This window comes from Crinia signifera, chromosome 19, assembly GCF_055691185.1.
Source record: "Crinia signifera chromosome 19, ASM5569118v1, whole genome shotgun sequence".
Classification (NCBI taxonomy): domain Eukaryota; kingdom Metazoa; phylum Chordata; class Amphibia; order Anura; family Myobatrachidae; genus Crinia; species Crinia signifera.
In genome coordinates, this window is record NC_139226.1 from 140496043 (window position 1) to 140515693 (window position 19651).

Sequence of the window (19651 nt, forward strand, 5' to 3'; positions counted from 1 at the left end):
CGCATGCGACCATCGGATGCGATGACCCGATTTTTCCATAGGAATCAATGTTAAAATGGACTGAGTCCATTTTAACATGGAATTCAATGGGAAAAAGGGGTCCTTTTCATACCCCTACTATCCAAGTGGGCATGGAGTTGGATATAAACCTGTGGCGAGCGTAGCGAGCCACCGAGCCCGAAGCGTGGCGAGCGAAGCGTGGCGAGCGAAGCGAGCCCCGCGAGGGGACGGTATTCCGTGTCCGCTCGCCACGCTTCGGGCTCGGTGGCTCGCTACGCTCGCCACAGGTTTATATCCAACTCCATGCCCATTTGGATAGTAGGGGTATGAAAAGGACCCCTTTTTCCCATTGAATTCCATGTTAAAATGGACTCAGTCCATTTTAACATTGATTCCTATGGAAAAATCGGGTCATCGCATCGCATCGCATCCGATGGTCGCATGCGATGCGATGCGATGTCCCGATCCGACCCGATTTAGAAATCGGGCGTCCGGATAACTCACAAGTACCATATTTTTTTTTTTTTTTTTTTTGGGAGAATCCGCGCTCATGGCCAGCCCTTGTCAACTTTCGGGTTGCTCCACTTAAGTAAACATCCACTGATGTTCCCAATATATCACAGGTGTAGAGCCAGAAAAAGATCCACAAGGAGCACTCACCAATAAGATCAGTTGCACAATTTAATGGTACTTGTTTAGGATACAAAACATCTTACTTTGTATTGCAGTCGACGTTTCGGCCACTAGAGGGCCTTTGTCAAGACAGATCACCAGGCACATCCGTACAGCACAAGCACTTCAAGTACCATTAAACTGTGCAACTGATCTTATTGGTGAGTGCTCCTTGTGGATCTTTCTCTGGCTCTACACCTGTGATATATAGATGTTTGCGCCGAAGGTATATATATATACGCTTGTGTAGTAAGAGCAGCACCTCCGTTTTTTATTGCTGATTATTTTATATTAAACGGATAATTTCTATCTGAATTTGTTGTTTTAAAAATAAGCGCCCTCTGAAACCCCCCTCTTTATATATATATATTTTTTTTTTGTAATTCCGCACTCTAATTCGGCCAACTTTGCGAAATACAGGGGGTGCTCCTTTAAGTAATGTCCCAATTATATAGCAGGGTAGGATATGGTTAATCCAATAAGGGCACTCACCAAAGTCTCGTTATGAAGGATTTAATTTTGGTACATTACCTGTCAAATGTTATGTAGGTCTACGTTTCGACCACCAGGTGGCCTTTCTCAAGACCAGTCAGCTTAAGAGAGAGGCTGGTTTCACACACTCCGGCTCCTGCCGGACGGTAAAATCCCGCACGGCTAGGGAGCCGTGCCGCACACATTAGTTGTGAATGGACACTATTGTGTCCATTCACACGGGACGGCCACGGCCCGGCCGCACGGTTGCGGCCGGACACCGCCACTGGAAGGGACGGCTGCCGGGCTGTGGCCATCCCCTCCATGACAATCTACTGTGTGCGGCACGGCTCCCTGGCCGTGCCGGGTTTTCGCTGTCCGGCAGGAGCCGGAGTGTGTGAAACCAGCCTCAGGATACGTATCCTGTGAGGACGTCAATGCTGAGTTGTCTTGAGAACCATATCCTACAGAAAAAAGGTGGTTGTGGTGCCAACCTATTAGGCGCCTGTGGTGGGATGGTTTGTGGAGCTGCTACTAGGAAAGGGGGTGAGAGCCCCTAGAGAAAAACAAAATTACAAAAAGAAGATAGTAGCGCTAAACAATATCAGATAAAAAATAAGCAGGGTTTATTACACACAATAAAAAAGCACAAGAAATGAATGATAATATGCATATGCAATGGGCTAGGCACCTAGTACGCTAGTATTGGTCCATTCCTAGTACACCGCCAAATAATTGGTTCCAATATAGTGTCCAGAGTTGAAAAGTGGGTATAGTTACCGCAGGGAAGTGTCCACATAGAAGATAATTAATCCTTAGTGAGGAAAAGCAAATGCTGAAGTCTTCAAGTGGTTAGATGGAGTTCCCAAATATTGGTGCGGAGATTGATATAGCCAACAATCTGTTCTGGTGGCGGCTGGTCTGGGCCAGGTGATAGCAAAAATAGCTTTGGGGGGTGCCAAGATGTCTGCTCCTAGGAGCAGACATCTTGGCACCCCCCAAAGCTATTTTTGCTATCACCTGGCCCAGACCAGCCGCCACCAGAACAGATTGTTGGCTATATCAATCTCCGCACCAATATTTGGGAACTCCATCTAACCACTTGAAGACTTCAGCATTTGCTTTTCCTCACTAAGGATTAATTATCTTCTATGTGGACACTTCCCTGCGGTAACTATACCCACTTTTCAACTCTGGACACTATATTGGAACCAATTATTTGGCGGTGTACTAGGAATGGACCAATACTAGCGTACTAGGTGCCTAGCCCATTGCATATGCATATTATCATTCATTTCTTGTGCTTTTTTATTGTGTGTAATAAACCCTGCTTATTTTTTATCTGAGAACCATATCCTACCCTGCTATATATAAGCTGTAATTGTGTATGACCACTATGGCTTCATTGCAGTTTTTAGTTTATTTTTTCAGTTACCCCCAGGGGTACGATTCATGTACTGTACCTAATGAGAAATTGTGAAATACGGGTGACCAGCCACTACGGATATGAAGGATTAATCCATCAATGTATTGGTAAAATGTTATTATGTACTAACTAGAATATGTGTGTGACATTCACTTATATATATAGCTTAATATACATAGAATATTGTTATTTTGTACATATGTGCAGGATTAACTCGAGAACTTGTTCCACGAGAGCCTCCAAGTAACAGCGGCTATACAATGTCTCACAATTATACTAACTGGCTAATTAGCAAACAAAAAATGGTGTGAGGACATCTTGTGGCCAAGAAGTAGAATACAGTTATGGAGTAACAGGCAACAGCCTATGATTCATAGGCTAAGGGGGCGTGGCTTGACACAGAATGGTGTAGGCAGCTTGCAAATATCCTGCTTTATCTCGGGTTTCCCTGGTGGTTTCTGGCTGAGAGGTTTCTGCAAGAGTATAATATCCTCCTCTGCTCACAGAGTGTGAATTTGGGGATCCTCGGTACCAGGAGTCCAAACTTACCAGCTGGTGAAATCTGTGACTGGATCCTGAGACAGACTCTGCTCTGGGCATGGCTGCTGCTCTTGCTGAATCTCTGTCCTCACTCCTGTCTTCTGCTGTGTCCATACTTCCCAACTTCTTGGGAGCCGGAGGAGGGACAGGGGACTGCGCGCCGCAAAAAATCCGTTTTGACGGTATGGGGGCATGACCCAGAGGCTCTGTGAGCCTCTAGCCATGCCCCCAGCCCCCTGGCTGCAGGAACTGACGCTGTGCGCATGCGCATAGAGTTTATTCACCGCTGCTCACCAGCCGACAGGGGGGGACTCCCAACATCCCCACCCTCGCCACGGGACAGACGCGTGAACGTCCCCGAAAACTGGGACTTCCCGCGGTTTGCGGGACTGTTGGGAGGTATGTGTGTCCAGTGCTTAGGGCCAGTGTGCTTGGCAGGGGTTTTGGTGGCTGTATCCTGTGGATATCTGTGGCCCGTCTCCAGCTTTGTCATGATGTGTGAATTCTACCACAACTCTGTAGCTGGGGAGTTGGCTGCCTTTGCTTCCATGTCCCTTTATCCTGATTCAGTGCAGCAGCTCTCAGGGCCCTTTAGTGAGACTTTATCTGCACCACTTAGAACCCTACTACAGCAGGTGCTGACTGCGGTGGGTTATATATAGCAACAAATTACTTCACAGTGAAGTGCGGCTGGTGATGGCGCATGTGGAACCTCCGGCGGCCTGTGTTTCTTTGGTGCTGATTCCACGGACCCCCGTGAAGATTCCGTCTGCGGCCACACAATGGGGCAGATGTATTAAGCCTTAACAAGAGATAAATGCAAGGGTGATAAAGAGAGATAAACGTCCAGCCAATCAGCTCCTTACTGACTTTTTTCAAACACAGTCTGTAACATGGCAGTTGGCAGGTGATTGGCTGGGCGTTTATCTCTCCTTATCACCCTTACATTTATCTCTTATTAAGGCTTAATACATCTGCCCCAGTGTCCCTTATCCGATGAAGAGGGACAATGGTGCTGTAACATCCTCCAATTGGCTTGCAGTCCACAAGAGGCAATGGCTTTTCGCTCTAATATTTATTTGGAACAGTGGCTTGGTATAACCAGTGGGTGGAGGTTTTTGTCCCTAATCCGGTTTTCTTCAGCTGCTACTTGTTCCTATACATTTATTTTGCCAAAGTTGTGTGTGATGTTTATCCTTCTGCCAATTCCCCAGAGACTGACACTTGGCTGGATTACCTTGTTCCACGGTGGATTCACCCTCCGGACTGATTTTTCTCACCTTGGGACTGGGAACCATTTCTCCGGTTGCTGAGACTCTTACTGTGCTCTGGTTCTTTATACTAATTGTCTTAAGAAATAATATGAAACTAGGTGATTCATCGCGCCCTACGGGCGCTCTTCACACCGTCGTAAAGGGCTGCGCCCCCTTAATTTGTGAACGTTTGTATATGAGAAATATGGTTAGAATTGTATGAAAGATGCCCTGTATTGCAACTTAGGTGTCCGCGAATCGCGGGAGGGGGGGTCGCGGAGGGTGCCGCGAATTGCAGGAGGGGGGGTCGCGGGGGGTGCCGCGAATTGCAGGAGGGGGGGGTTGTGGGGGGGTTGATGCTGCGAATCGCGGGAGGGAAGGGATTGCAGAGAATCGCGGGAGGGGGGTCGGGGGGTGGGTTGCCGCAAATCGCGGGAGGGGGGTTACGGGGGCGGGGGTTGCGGCGAATCATGGTAGGGGGGGTCGCAGGGGGTGTGCCGTGAATCACGGGAGGGAGGGTCACGGGGTGGGGTGCCGAGAATCGCGGGGAGGTGTGTGTGTGCCGTGAATCGCGGGAGTGGGGGTTGCGGGGGGGTGGGGGGTGACGCGAATCGCCACAAGAAAAAATCAACACAGAAAGGTCAACACATGTAAATGTTGACATAAGTGTGGCACTTCATTGGTGTCCATGTCGACACATGAGAATGAATATGAAAACATTCAAAAAATGAAAAAAAAAAACTTCAAAAACTCATGTCAACCTTTTTCATTGTCGACCATAGCCATGTCAGTGTTTTCCATGTGCAATTTAATTCTGGAGCTGCCGCGAATCGCGGGAGGGTGCCGCGAATTGCGGGAGGGGGGGTCGCGGGGGTGGGTGCCGCGAATTGCGGGAGGGGGGGTCGCAGGGTTGGGTGCCGCGAATCGCGGGAGGGCGGGGTTCACAGGGGTTCCGGTGGGGGGTTGCCGCGAATTGCGGAAGGTGGGGGGTCACGGGGGGTGCCGCGAATCGCGGGGGGGGGGGGTTGCGGAGGGGTGTGACGCGAATCGCCACAAGAAAAAATCAACACAGAAAGGTCAACACAAGTAAATGTTGACATAAGTGTGCCACTTCATTGGTGTCCATGTTGACACATGACAATGAATATAAAAACATTCAAAAAATGAAATAAATCTTCAAAAACTCATGTCAACCTTTTTCATTGTCGACCATAGCCGTGCCAGTGTTTTGCATGTGTCATTTAATCCTGGGGGTGCCGCGATTTGCGGGAGGGGGGGGGTTGCTGGGGGTGGGTGCCGCGAATCGCGGGAGAGCGGGGTTCATGGGGGTTCCGCGAATCGCCGGAGGGGGGGTTGCGGGGGGTGTGACGCGAATCGCCACAAGAAAAAAATCAACACAGAAAGGTCAACACATGTAAATGTTGACATAAGTGTGGCACTTCATTGGTGTCCATGTCGACACATGAGAATGAATATGAAAATATTCAAAAAATGACAAAAAAACTTCAAAAACTCATGTCAACCTTTTTCATTGTCGACCATAGCCATGTCAGTGTTTTCCATGTGCAATTTAATTCTGGAGCTGCCGCGAATCACGGGGGGGTTCCGCGAATTGCGGGAGGGGGGGGTCGCGGGGGTGGGTGCCGCGAATCGCGGGAGGGCGGGGTTCACAGGGGTTCCGGTGGGGGGTTGCCGCGAATTGCGGGAGGTGGGGGGTCACGGGGGGTGCCGCGAATCGCGGGAGGGGGGGTTGCGGGGGGTGTGACGCGAATCGCCACAAGAAAAAATCAACACAGAAAGGTCAACACATGTAAATGTTGACATAAGTGTGCCACTTCATTGGTGTCCATGTCGACACATGACAATGAATATGAAAAAATTAAAAAAATTAAAAATAAATCTTCAAAAACTCATGTCAACCTTTTTCATTGTCGACCATAGCCATGTCAGTGTTTTGCATGTGCCATTTAATCCTGGGGCTGCTGCGAATTGCGGGGGGGGGTGCCGCGAATTGCGGGAGGGGGGTCGCAGGGGGGGTGCCGCCAATCGTGCAAGGGGGGGTCGCGGGGGGGTTCTTTTTGCCGCGAATCGCGGGAGGGAGGTCGCGGGGGGGTGTTTTTCCGCGAATCGGGGGGGGGGGGGGTGTCACGGGGGAGGGTTTGCCGCGATTCGCAGGAGGGGGGGGGTCGCGGGGTGGTGGTTATGCCGCGAATTGCGGGAGGGGTCGTGGGGGGGGTTCTTTTTGCAGCGAATCGCGGGAGGGGGGGTCGCGGGGGTGTTTTTGCTGCGAATCGCGGTAGGGGGGGTCGCGGGGGAGCGGGTGTTTTTGCCGTGAATCGCGGGAGGGGGGGGGCGCGCGGGGGGGGAGGTTTTGCCGCAAATCGCGGGAGGGGGGCGCTCACCTGGTGGCTGTGGAGTAGCAGTGCTGGGCAACATGGGAAGGCAGTGGGTGTCTGGCACTGTCTGTGGGCTCACTGGGCTGGTTCTCTGTCACATACCTCCCAACATGACCCTCTCCAGGAGGGACACAATGCTCTGTTTCTAGACTTCCCCTTAATGTATGATTACCATCACCTGTTTTAAACAGGTTAATTTCTCAGAAAGGTGTTCAGCACAGATGAAGGCAATCATACATTAAGAGGAAAGTCCAGGAACAGAGCGTTATAGACACAGACACCCACTTTGAGTGACAGATGTAGCCAAATATATAGGAGACTAGGTGATTCATCGCGCCCTACGGGCGCTCTTCACACCGTCGTAAGGGGCTGCGCCCCCTTAATTTGTGAACGTTTGTATATGAGAAATATGGTTAGAATTGTATGAAAGATGCCCTGTATTGCAACTTAGGTGTCCGCGAATCGCGGGAGGGTGGGTCGCGGAGGGTGCCGCGAATTGCAGGAGGGGGGGTCGCGGGGGGTGCCGCGAATTGCAGGAGGGGGGGTTGTGGGGGGGTGGATGCTGCGAATCGCGGGAGGGGAGGGATTGCAGAGAATCGCGGGAGGGGGGTCGCGGGGTGGGTTGCCGCAAATCGCGGGAGGGGGGTTACGGGGGCGGGGGTTGCGGCGAATCATGGTAGGGGGGGTCGCGGGGGGTGTGCCGTGAATCACGGGAGGGGGGGTCACGGGGTGGGGTGCCGAGAATCGCGGGGGGGTGTCTGTGTGCCGTGAATCGCGGGAGTGGGGGTTGCGGGGGGTGGGGGGGTGTGACGCGAATCGCCACAAGAAAAAATCAACACAGAAAGGTCAACACATGTAAATGTTGACATAAGTGTGGCACTTCATTGGTGTCCATGTCGACACATGAGAATGAATATGAAAACATTCAAAAAATGAAAAAAAAAACTTCAAAAACTCATGTCAACCTTTTTCATTGTCGACCATAGCCATGTCAGTGTTTTCCATGTGCAATTTAATTCTGGAGCTGCCGCGAATCGTGGGGGGGTGCCACGAATTGCGGGAGGGGGGGTCGCGGGGGTGGGTGCCTCGAATCGCGGGAGGGGGGGTTACGGGGCGGGGGTTGCAGCGAATCATGGGAGGGGGGGTCGCGGGGGTGTGCCATGAATCACGGGAGGGGGGGTCACAGGGTGGGGTGCCGAGAATCGCGGGGGAGGTGTGTGTGTGTGCCGTGAATCGCGGGAGTGGGGGTTGTGGGGGGGGGTGGGGTGGGGGGGGTGACGCAAATCGCCACAAGAAAAAATCAACACAGAAAGGTCAACACATGTAAATGTTGACATAAGTGTGGCACTTCATTGGTGTCCATGTCGACACATGAGAATGAATATGAAAATATTCAAAAAATGAAAAAAAAAACCTTCAAAAACTCATGTCAACCTTTTTCATTGTCGACCATAGCCATGTCAGTGTTTTCCATGTGCAATTTAATTCTGGAGCTGCCGCGAATCACGGGGGGTGCCGCGAATTGCATGAGGGGGGGTCGCGGGGTTGGGTGCCGCGAATCGCGGGAGGGCGGGGTTCACAGGGGTTCCGGTGGGGGGTTGCCGCGAATTGCGGGAGGTGGGGGGTCACGGGGGTGCCGCGAATCGCGGGAGGGGGGGTTGCGGGGGGGTGTGACGCGAATCGCCACAAGAAAAAATCAACACAGAAAGGTCAACACATGTAAATGTTGACATAAGTGTGGCACTTCATTGGTGTCCATGTCGACACATGAGAATGAATATGAAAATATTCAAAAAATGAAAAAAAAAACCTTCAAAAACTCATGTCAACCTTTTTCATTGTCGACCATAGCCATGTCAGTGTTTTCCATGTGCAATTTAATTCTGGAGCTGCCGCGAATCACGGGGGGTGCCGTGAATTGTGGGAGGGGGGGGTCGCGGGGTTGGGTGCCGCGAATCGCGGGAGGGCGGGGTTCACAGGGGTTCCGGTGGGGGGTTGCCGCGAATTGCGGGAGGTGGGGGGTCACGGGGGGTGCCGCGAATCGCGGGAGGGGGGGTTGCGGGGGGGTGTGACGCGAATCGCCACAAGAAAAAATCAACACAGAAAGGTCAACACATGTAAATGTTGACATAAGTGTGCCACTTCATTGGTGTCCATGTTGACACATGACAATGAATATGAAAACATTCAAAAAATGAAATAAATCTTCAAAAACTCATGTCAACCTTTTTCATTGTCGACCATAGCCGTGCCAGTGTTTTGCATGTGCCATTTAATCCTGGGGCTGCCGCGCATCGCGGGGGGTGCCGCGATTTGCGGGAGGGGGGGGTTGCGGGGGGTGGGTGCCGCGAATCGTGGGAGAGCGGGGTTCATGGGGGTTCCGGTGGGGGGTTGCCGCGAATTGCGGGAGGGGGGGGGTGTCGCGGGGGGGGGTGCCGTGAATCGCCGGAGGGGGGTTGCGGGGGGTGTGACGCGAATCGCCACAAGAAAAAAATCAACACAGAAAGGTCAACACATGTAAATGTTGACATAAGTGTGCCACTTCATTGGTGTCCATGTCGACACATGACAATGAATATGAAAAAATTAAAAAAATTAAAAATAAATCTTTAAAAACTCATGTCAACCTTTTTCATTGTCGACCATAGCCATGTCAGTGTTTTGCATGTGCCATTTAATCCTGGGGCTGCTGCAAATTGTGGGGGGGGGGGTGCTGCGAATCGCGGGAGGGGGGTCGCAGGGGGGTTGCCGCCAATCGTGCAAGGGGGGGTCGCGGGGGGGTTCTTTTTGCCGCGAATCGCGGGAGGGAGGTCGCGGGGGGGGTGTTTTTTCCGCGAATCGGGGGGGGGGGTCACGGGGGAGGGTTTGCCGTGATTCGCGGGAGGGGGGGGTCGCGGGGTGGTGGTTATGCCGCGAATTGCGGGAGGGGTCGTGGGGGGGTTCTTTTTGCAGCGAATCGCGGGAGGGGGGGTCGCGGGGGTGTTTTTGCTGCGAATCGCGGTAGGGGGGGTCGCGGGGGAGCGGGTGTTTTTGCCGCGAATCGCGGGAGGGGCGCGCGGGGGGGGGAGGTTTTGCCGCAAATCGCGGGAGGGGGGCGCTCACCTGGTGGCTGTGGAGTAGCAGTGCTGGGCAACATGGGAAGGCAGTGGGTGTCTAGCACTGTCTGTGGGCTCACTGGGCTGGTTCTCTATACCTCCCAACATGACCCTCTCCAGGAGGGACACAATGCTCTGTTTCTAGACTTCCCCTTAATGTATGATTGCCATCACCTGTTTTAAACAGGTTAATTTCTCAGAAAGGTGTTCAGCACAGATGAAGGCAATCACACAATTAAGAGGAAAGTCCAGGAACAGAGCGTTATAGACACAGACACCCACTTTGAGTGACAGATGTAGCCAAATATATAGGAGATTGTTGTGCTCATTCCAGATCATTATTTGCATGCGAATAATTATATTCCAGAAGGATTCTGTTCTAATGTTTAAGGCCATTTCTCTAGTGTTATTGTCACTTCTGTAGATATTAGTCTGATTTCCAGCTCAGTGTATCTGAACCTACTGTACCTGCATTTCACACTAGTGTACGGGAGCAGCGGTTAGATTTAGTTTGTGGTCATTTATTTTAATGCTACAGCCACTTCTGTTTTCATTATGTCTGTCCTTTACGCTCAGGTTTCTTGATATCTGCATAATACTTTTCTATGGGTGTAACCTTCTCCATTTAGTGTATGGACATTTATTTAGTCGCCCCTGTCAGTTATATATTGTAGTCTCCTGTAACTACAGTTTGTGATTCTGCTTTTCTTGTGCTCATTATAGCTAAATATTTCCATGCAACACTCCGAGAGAATTAGATTCCAATTGATGTATGGCCCTTTAGTTGGTGTTTACATGATATTATGTCTGTTCTCCAGCTTCTGGTATCACAGAATGTGTGCACGGATCACTATTCTGTGGAAGAAGCCTGCCATATGTAGTCTGGTCGCTTGTTTCAGTTCCACAGCCATTTATATTAATATTATGTTTGTCTTTAAGCTTAGATACCTAAATATTTGCTTACTACTTCACTATTGCTACTACTGTGGGTATAACCTGCACCATTTACTTTAGTTGCCCCTGTCAATTATACGGTATAGTTATCCTGTGTCATGGGGTTTGGGGTAGGGGGATAATAGACATTTAAAGTGCAGTGTAGTAAGGGGGGGGAGGGACTTATGGGGATCCAGGTATGCATAGGTTGAGGTTAGGTTATACAGGGTGGGGGGGGTGGGGGCGTTCTTGGGAGGTTTGCTTTGGGTGTCCTTATTTAATTTTGTGTATTTAGGTTAAGCTATATGGGGTGGGGGACAAGGTGAGGCTTTTTGTTTTGATATTCCGATCGATGTGAGTTTTTTTATTTTCAGTTATGTATATCATATATGCCCCATTAATAATGTGGGTCTCTCGTGTACACCCGAATGGCGCCTTTGGGTGGTGATTACATCCTCTATGCTTGATATGGGGTATTCTGTATATCATTGTTTTTAATATATCCTGCTGCTATTTCTCACATCCTTGGCTTGGAGGGTTGTCTTTATTTGGTCATCTACACACTGTTTCCTCATGCCCTCCTGGATTATTCCTATGTTTGCCTTATCATTTATATGCCTGTTTAATGTTTGGGTGTAACTCTTTAAAGCTACAATAAAAATTTCACAATTTAAGAAAAAAAAGAATTATAGGCTAAGAGTCATAGGCTAAGAGTCGTAGGCTAAGAGTCGTAGGCTAAGAGTCGTAGGCTAAGAGTCGTAGGCTAAGAGTCATAGGCTAAGAATCATCTTGCCTTCATGTTAATTGGATAAACACGCACCCCGCCCCCCCCCCCCCCCCCCATATAACTTTTATATCTATATTTGGGCTATCGATAACAGAACGACTTAACCGACTTCTGGATTTTACTGAAATGTTCCTTATGATGCTCTGTCCCAAGCTATGAATTCTCACATTCATGTCGTTTGGCTAATTAGCAAAAAAAAAACACATTGCATGGAATTATCTCTTTTGTCGTTCCACAGAGCGGGTAATGCGGGGGCCAGAGTCACACGAGGGTAATGGGGGCACCCCATCCCCCTCCCCAATACTGGCGTACTTTGCTGCACTTGAATAAAATACGTTTTTTCCTAACTTTCCCTAAAAGCAGGTGCCTTGGTGATCAGTGGAGCTGCGGGTAATCTGACCCTGTACACCCCGTTGTGTGCAGGAACACCCTACAGCTGGGCTCCACTCCTCATCAGACTGACCTGCTTGGGTTATGTATTGTGCAGAGAAGGGTCAGAGAGTAGATTTATTACAGGCATTGTAGTGCTGTCAGTGGGGAGAATACATGGCGCAGTATCCCAGACCAGAGGACACAGCAGGAGTACTGCCCGCATGGAACAGCAGGAGACTGCAGTTATAGTGTACACATAGTCCGTGTGTGTGTGTGTGTGTACAATAAAGGAAATTTGCCGTTTTACATCCGTATCCTCACAGCAGTAACCTTCCATTCGCACTAACTCCAGTTCCAGTATCTGCCAGTCCAGTAAACCTGTCCCAGAGCCAATACGTTCCAATCTATGGATTCTGTTCCAAATAGCTGTAAACCTTGTGCGCAAAACTTAGTTTCCTGCGCACAGCGCCGCCCTGCTGGCACAGAACCAGAAAGCAGACACTTTCAGTTCATTGTTGTGGAGTTGGTCAGTTATACGCTGGTCTCTCCTGTGTCAGTAATGCCCCAAATCATACTGATAACCGATAATAATAAGTGTAATGTGGTTTACAACAAGCTAATTACAGACTGAAAGAACTGCTAAACCATAAGAAAAGAAAATGTCGCTTTTCCCACAGACGATAATAAGACAGAGAAATATACTAAACAATAAGGAAACAAATGCATTACTGAATAAAATAAATAATCCCTAGGTAACAATGGGTAGGCCCTGCCAGTATCCTGGACGTGAGAACTACTGTACGGACCACTTAGCTCATACACCATGACAACTACTGTACGGACCACTTGGCTCATACACCATGACAACTACTGTACGGACCACTTGGCTCATACACCATGACAACTACCGTACGGACCACTTAGCTCATACACCATGACAACTACCGTACGGACCACTTAGCTCATACACCATGACAACTACCGTACGGACCACTTAGCTCATGCACCATGACAACTACCGTACAGGCCACTTAGCTCATACACCATGACAACTACCGTACGGACCACTTAGCTCATACACCATGACAACTACCGTACGGACCACTTAGCTCATGCACCATGACAACTACCGTACGGGCCACTTAGCTCATACACCATGACAACTACCGTACGGACCACTTAGCTCATACACCATGACAACTACCGTACGGACCACTTAGCTCATGCACCATGACAACTACCGTACGGACCACTTAGCTCATAACCATGAGAACTACCGTACGGGCCACTTCGCTCATACACCATGACAACTACCGTACGGACCACTTAGCTCATACACCATGCAACTACCGTACGGACCACTTAGCTCATACACCATGAGAACTACCGTACGGACCACTTAGCTCATGCACCATGACAACTACCGTACAGGCCACTTAGCTCATACACCATGACAACTACTGTACGGACCACTTGGCTCATACACCATGACAACTACTGTACGGACCACTTGGCTCATACACCATGACAACTACCGTACGGACCACTTAGCTCATACACCATGACAACTACCGTACGGACCACTTAGCTCATACACCATGACAACTACCGTACGGACCACTTAGCTCATGCACCATGACAACTACCGTACAGGCCACTTAGCTCATACACCATGACAACTACCGTACGGACCACTTAGCTCATACACCATGACAACTACCGTACGGACCACTTAGCTCATGCACCATGACAACTACCGTACGGGCCACTTAGCTCATGCACCATGACAACTACCGTACGGACCACTTAGCTCATGCACCATGACAACTACCGTACGGACCACTTAGCTCATGCACCATGACAACTACCGTACGGACCACTTAGCTCATAACCATGAGAACTACCGTACGGGCCACTTCGCTCATACACCATGACAACTACCGTACGGACCACTTAGCTCATACACCATGCAACTACCGTACGGACCACTTAGCTCATGCACCATGACAACTACCGTACGGACCACTTAGCTCATGCACCATGACAACTACCGTACGGACCACTTAGCTCATGCACCATGACAACTACCGTACGGACCACTTAGCTCATGCACCATGACAACTACCGTACGGACCACTTAGCTCATGCACCATGACAACTACCGTACGGACCACTTAGCTCATACACCATGCAACTACCGTACGGACCACTTAGCTCATGCACCATGACAACTACCGTACGGACCACTTAGCTCATGCACCATGACAACTACAGTACGGACCACTTAGCTCATGCACCATGACAACTACCGTACGGACCACTTAGCTCATGCACCATGACAACTACCGTACGGACCACTTAGCTCATGCACCATGACAACTACCGTACGGACCACTTAGCTCATGCACCATGACAACTACCGTACGGACCACATAGCTCATGCACCATGACAACTACCGTACGGACCACTTAGCTCATACACCATGCAACTACCGTATGGACCACTTAGCTCATGCACCATGACAACTACCGTACGGACCACTTAGCTCATGCACCATGACAACTACCGTACGGACCACTTAGCTCATACACCATGACAACTACCGTACGGACCACTTAGCTCATGCACCATGACAACTACCGTACGGACCACTTAGCTCATACACCATGCAACTACCGTACGGACCACTTAGCTCATGCACCATGACAACTACCGTACGGACCACTTAGCTCATGCACCATGACAACTACCGTACGGACCACTTAGCTCATGCACCATGACAACTACCGTACGGACCACTTAGCTCATGCACCATGACAACTACCGTACGGACCACTTAGCTCATGCACCATGACAACTACCGTACGGACCACTTAGCTCATGCACCATGACAACTACCGTACAGACCACTTAGCTCATGCACCATGACAACTACCGTACGGACCACTTAGCTCATGCACCATGACAACTACCGTACGGACCACTTAGCTCATGCACCATGACAACTACCGTACTGACCACTTAGCTCATACACCATGACAACTACCGTACGGACCACTTAGCTCATACACCATGACAACTACCGTACGGACCACTTAGCTCATACACCATGACAACTACCGTACGAACCACTTAGCTCATACACCATGCAACTACCGTACGAACCACTTAGCTCATACACCATGACAACTACCGTACGGGCCACTTAGCTCATGCACCATGACAACTACCGTACGGACCACTTAGCTCATGCACCATGACAACTACCGTACGGACCACTTAGCTCATGCACCATGACAACTACCGTACGGACCACTTAGCTCATGCACCATGACAACTACCGTACGGACCACTTAGCTCATGCACCATGACAACTACCGTACGGACCACTTAGCTCATGCACCATGACAACTACCGTACGGACCACTTAGCTCATGCACCATGACAACTACCGTACGGACCACTTAGCTCATGCACCATGACAACTACCGTACGGACCACTTAGCTCATACACCATGACAACTACCGTACGGACCACTTAGCTCATACACCATGACAACTACCGTACGGACCACTTAGCTCATACACCATGACAACTACCGTACGGACCACTTAGCTCATACACCATGCAACTACCGTACGGACCACTTAGCTCATGCACCATGACAACTACCGTACGGGCCACTTAGCTCATGCACCATGACAACTACCGTACGGGCCACTTAGCTCATGCACCATGACAACTACTGTACGGGCCACTTAGCTCATACACCATGACAACTACCGTACGGGCCACTTAGCTCATACACCATGACAACTACCGTACGGGCCACTTAGCTCATACACCAGGACAACTACCGTACGGGCCACTTAGCTCATACACCAGGACAACTACCGTACGGGCCACTTAGCTCATGCACCATGACAACTACCGTACAGAGCAGTTAGCTCATGCACCATGACAACTACCGTACGGGCCACTTAGCTCATACACCATGACAACTACCGTACGGACCACTTAGCTCATACACCATGCAACTACCGTACGGACCACTTAGCTCATGCACCATGACAACTACCGTACGGACCACTTAGCTCATGCACCATGACAACTACCGTACGGACCACTTAGCTCATGCACCATGACAACTACCGTACGGACCACTTAGCTCATGCACCATGACAACTACCGTACGGACCACTTAGCTCATGCACCATGACAACTACCGTACGGACCACTTAGCTCATGCACCATGACAACTACCGTACGGACCACTTAGCTCATGCACCATGACAACTACCGTACGGACCACTTAGCTCATGCACCATGACAACTACCGTACGGACCACTTAGCTCATACACCATGACAACTACCGTACGGACCACTTAGCTCATGCACCATGACAACTACCGTACGGACCACTTAGCTCATACACCATGAGAACTACTGTACGGACCACTTAGCTCATAACACCATGACAACTACCGTACGGACCACTTAGCTCATACACCATGACAACTACCGTACGGACCACTTAGCTCATAACACCATGAGAACTACCGTACGGACCACTTAGCTCATACACCATGAGAACTACCGTACGGACCACTTAGATCATACACCAGGACAACTACCGTACGGACCACTTAGCTCATACACCATGACAACTACCGTACGGACCACTTAGCTCATACACCATGACAACTACCGTACGGACCACTTAGCTCATACACCATGACAACTACCGTACGGACCACTTAGCTCATACACCATGACAACTACCGTACGGACCACTTAGCTCATACACCATGACAACTACCGTACGGACCACTTAGCTCATACACCATGACAACTACCGTACGGACCACTTAGCTCATACACCATGACAACTACCGTACGGACCACTTAGCTCATGCACCATGAGAACTTAACATCGTCTTAATATAACCGATACACATTGCATATATATCTTCAGCATATATTCCAGTTATCGGGACTGAAACTGGATAACTGATACATACGGCCCAGCAATACCCAGGCACTGACATTACAGTCATTCTATAGGATATATGTACACATGGCAGTACCCAAGTTCCAGATTCCCGTCAAAGTCAAACTTGCCGCTTTGTGGCTCGTGTAGATTCCACGCAACGTACCTAGGGACCAAACAAAGGGAGATATTAGGAATACACCATGAAATTTGTTGACATTCACGTGACTCACTATATACAGTGTGATCTATAAAAGGAGTGGGCCTTATTCAGACCTGAAGGCACGGCTGTGAATTTGCAGGCTGGGTGAATACTGATAGACTCAGCATGCATAGTACACATGCGCAAGGCTATCCAGCGATAAAAGCCTGTTGTTTATTTTATCATTGGCCATACGCCAGTTGATTGAAAGCCGACAGTGGGGCAGATGTATGACTGGGCGTTATGGGGGAGAAGGGGTATCAGCGCACGTTATGTTCACTGACACCGCTTCATGTATGAAGGAGCCGAGATGCGGTAAAGGACAGGGTCGCTATGCGCCCCTGTCCATATCGACGCTGCTATCTAAATGATAGCAGGCCGAATGTATGAACGGTCAGCATCGCTGACCGTTCCGCCCGCTGCTGGTTTTGGCTTCGCCACTATCAGGCTGGCGAAGCCCTATCTAAACAGCAGGGACAGCGCTGTCCCTGCTGTTAGGTCTGGGCTGCACTGGGGATCTCGCGTGAGTAGTGAGATCCCGCACATGCCCAGTGCAGCCGGCCGGGGACAGGAGACAGCGCATCAGTGTAAACTGATGCGCTATCTCCAGGAGGGGACATCGCCGGAGGGGGGAGTTAGCGCTCCCCTGCTTCGGCAGACAAGCAGGGGAGGTGATAAGAGGACATTTTTTGGGATTGTCAGGGAAGGCGTGTGACATCAGCTCCGCCCCTGATCAGCCTGAGTACGTCCTGGGCTGCGCACAGACTGCACACACTAGGGAATCATTACATGGGGAGCGGCTGTTATCTGGGAGGGTCAGGGATAATGCAGGTGTGGCCAGGTGTATGAGGGGAAGTCATGTGATGTCAGCTCCGCCCCCGATCAGCCTGATTCTATCACAGCCGCTGAGTAAGTCCTGGGCTACGCACAGACTGCACACACTGGGGAATCATTACATGGTGAGCGGCTGTTATCTGGGAGTGTCAGGTAATACGCAGGCGTGGCCAGGTGTGTGAGGGGAAGTCATGTGATGTCAGCTCCGCCCCCGATCAGCCTGATTCTATCACAGCAGCTGAGTAAGTCCTAGGCTACGCACACACTGCACACACTGGGGAATCATTACATGGTGAGCGGCTGTTATCTGGGAGTGTCAGGTAATACGCAGGCATGGCCAGGTGTGTGAGGGGAAGTCATGTGATGTCAGCTCCGCCCCCGATCAGCCTGATTCTATCACAGCAGCTGAGTAAGTCCTGGGCTACGCACACACTGCACACACTGGGGAATCATTACATGGGGAGCGGCTGTTATCTGGGAGTGTCAGGTAATACGCAGGCGTGGCCAGGTGTGTGAGGGGAAGTCATGTGACGTCAGCTCCGCCCCGATCAGCCTGATTCTATTACAGCCGCTGAGTAAGTCCTGGGCTACGCACACACTGCACACACTGGGGAATCATTACATGGGGAGCGGCTGTTATCTGGGAGTGTCAGGTAATACGCAGGCGTGGCCAGGTGTGTGAGGGGAAGTCATGTGACGTCAGCTCCGCCCCCGATCAGCCTGATTCTATCACAGCAGCTGAGTAAGTCCTGGGCTACGCACACACTGCACACACTGGGGAATCATTACATGGGGAGCGGCTGTTATCTGGGAGTGTCAGGTAATACGCAGGCGTGGCCAGGTGTGTGAGGGGAAGTCATGTGACGTCAGCTCCGCCCCGATCAGCCTGATTCTATCACAGCCGCTGAGTAAGTCCTGGGCTACGCACACACTGCACACACTGGGGAATCATTACATGGGGAGCGGCTGTTATCTGGGAGTGTCAGGGATAATGCAGGTGTGGCCAGGTGTGTGAGGGGAAGTCATGTGATGTCAGCCCCGCCCCCGATCAGCCTGATTCTATCACAGCCGCTGAGTAAGTCCTGGGCTACGCACACACTGGGGAATCATTACATGGTGAGCGGCTGTTATCTGGGAGTGTCAGGTAATACGCAGGCATGGCCAGGTGTATGAGGGGAAGTCATGTGATGTCAGCTCCTCCCCCAATCAGCCTGATTCTATGACAGCCGCTGAGTAAGTCCTGGGCTACGCACAGACAGCACACACAGGGGAATCATTACATGGTGAGCGGCTGTTATCTGGGAGTGTCAGGGAATACGCAGGTGTGGCCAGGTGTGTGAGGGGAAGTCATGTGACGTCAGCTCCTCCCCCAATCAGCCTGATTCTATCACAGCCGCTGAGTAAGTCCTGGGCTACGCACAGACAGCACACACTGGGGAATCATTACATGGTGAGAGGTTGCAGACTGTGTTGCAGCTGATCACAGGCTTCCACTGGGAGGAATTTCACTACGGTGGGGCAACGGCTATCTGATCGCAGAGCCCCAAATATTAGCACCGGTCCGATCAGGTCTGAATTAGGCCCTATGTACTCAGCACCCGATATTCAGGTTTGCTTGGTAAGCTGCGAACATCACAGCTTACCGAGCACCTGAGACACCACCCTGCTAAATACCCC

At 50.6% G+C, this 19651-nt stretch overlaps 1 protein-coding gene across 1 annotated transcript in view; it reads right to left on the reverse strand.

The window, feature by feature from the left end:
• The window catches only part of GLB1L2 (galactosidase beta 1 like 2), a 105579-nt gene that overhangs the window by 54948 nt on the left and 30980 nt on the right, over window positions 1–19651 (reverse strand). Inside the window, 1 exon segment of the mRNA XM_083163533.1 lies at window positions 17036–17104. Coding sequence (XP_083019659.1) covers window positions 17036–17104 — 69 coding nt within the window.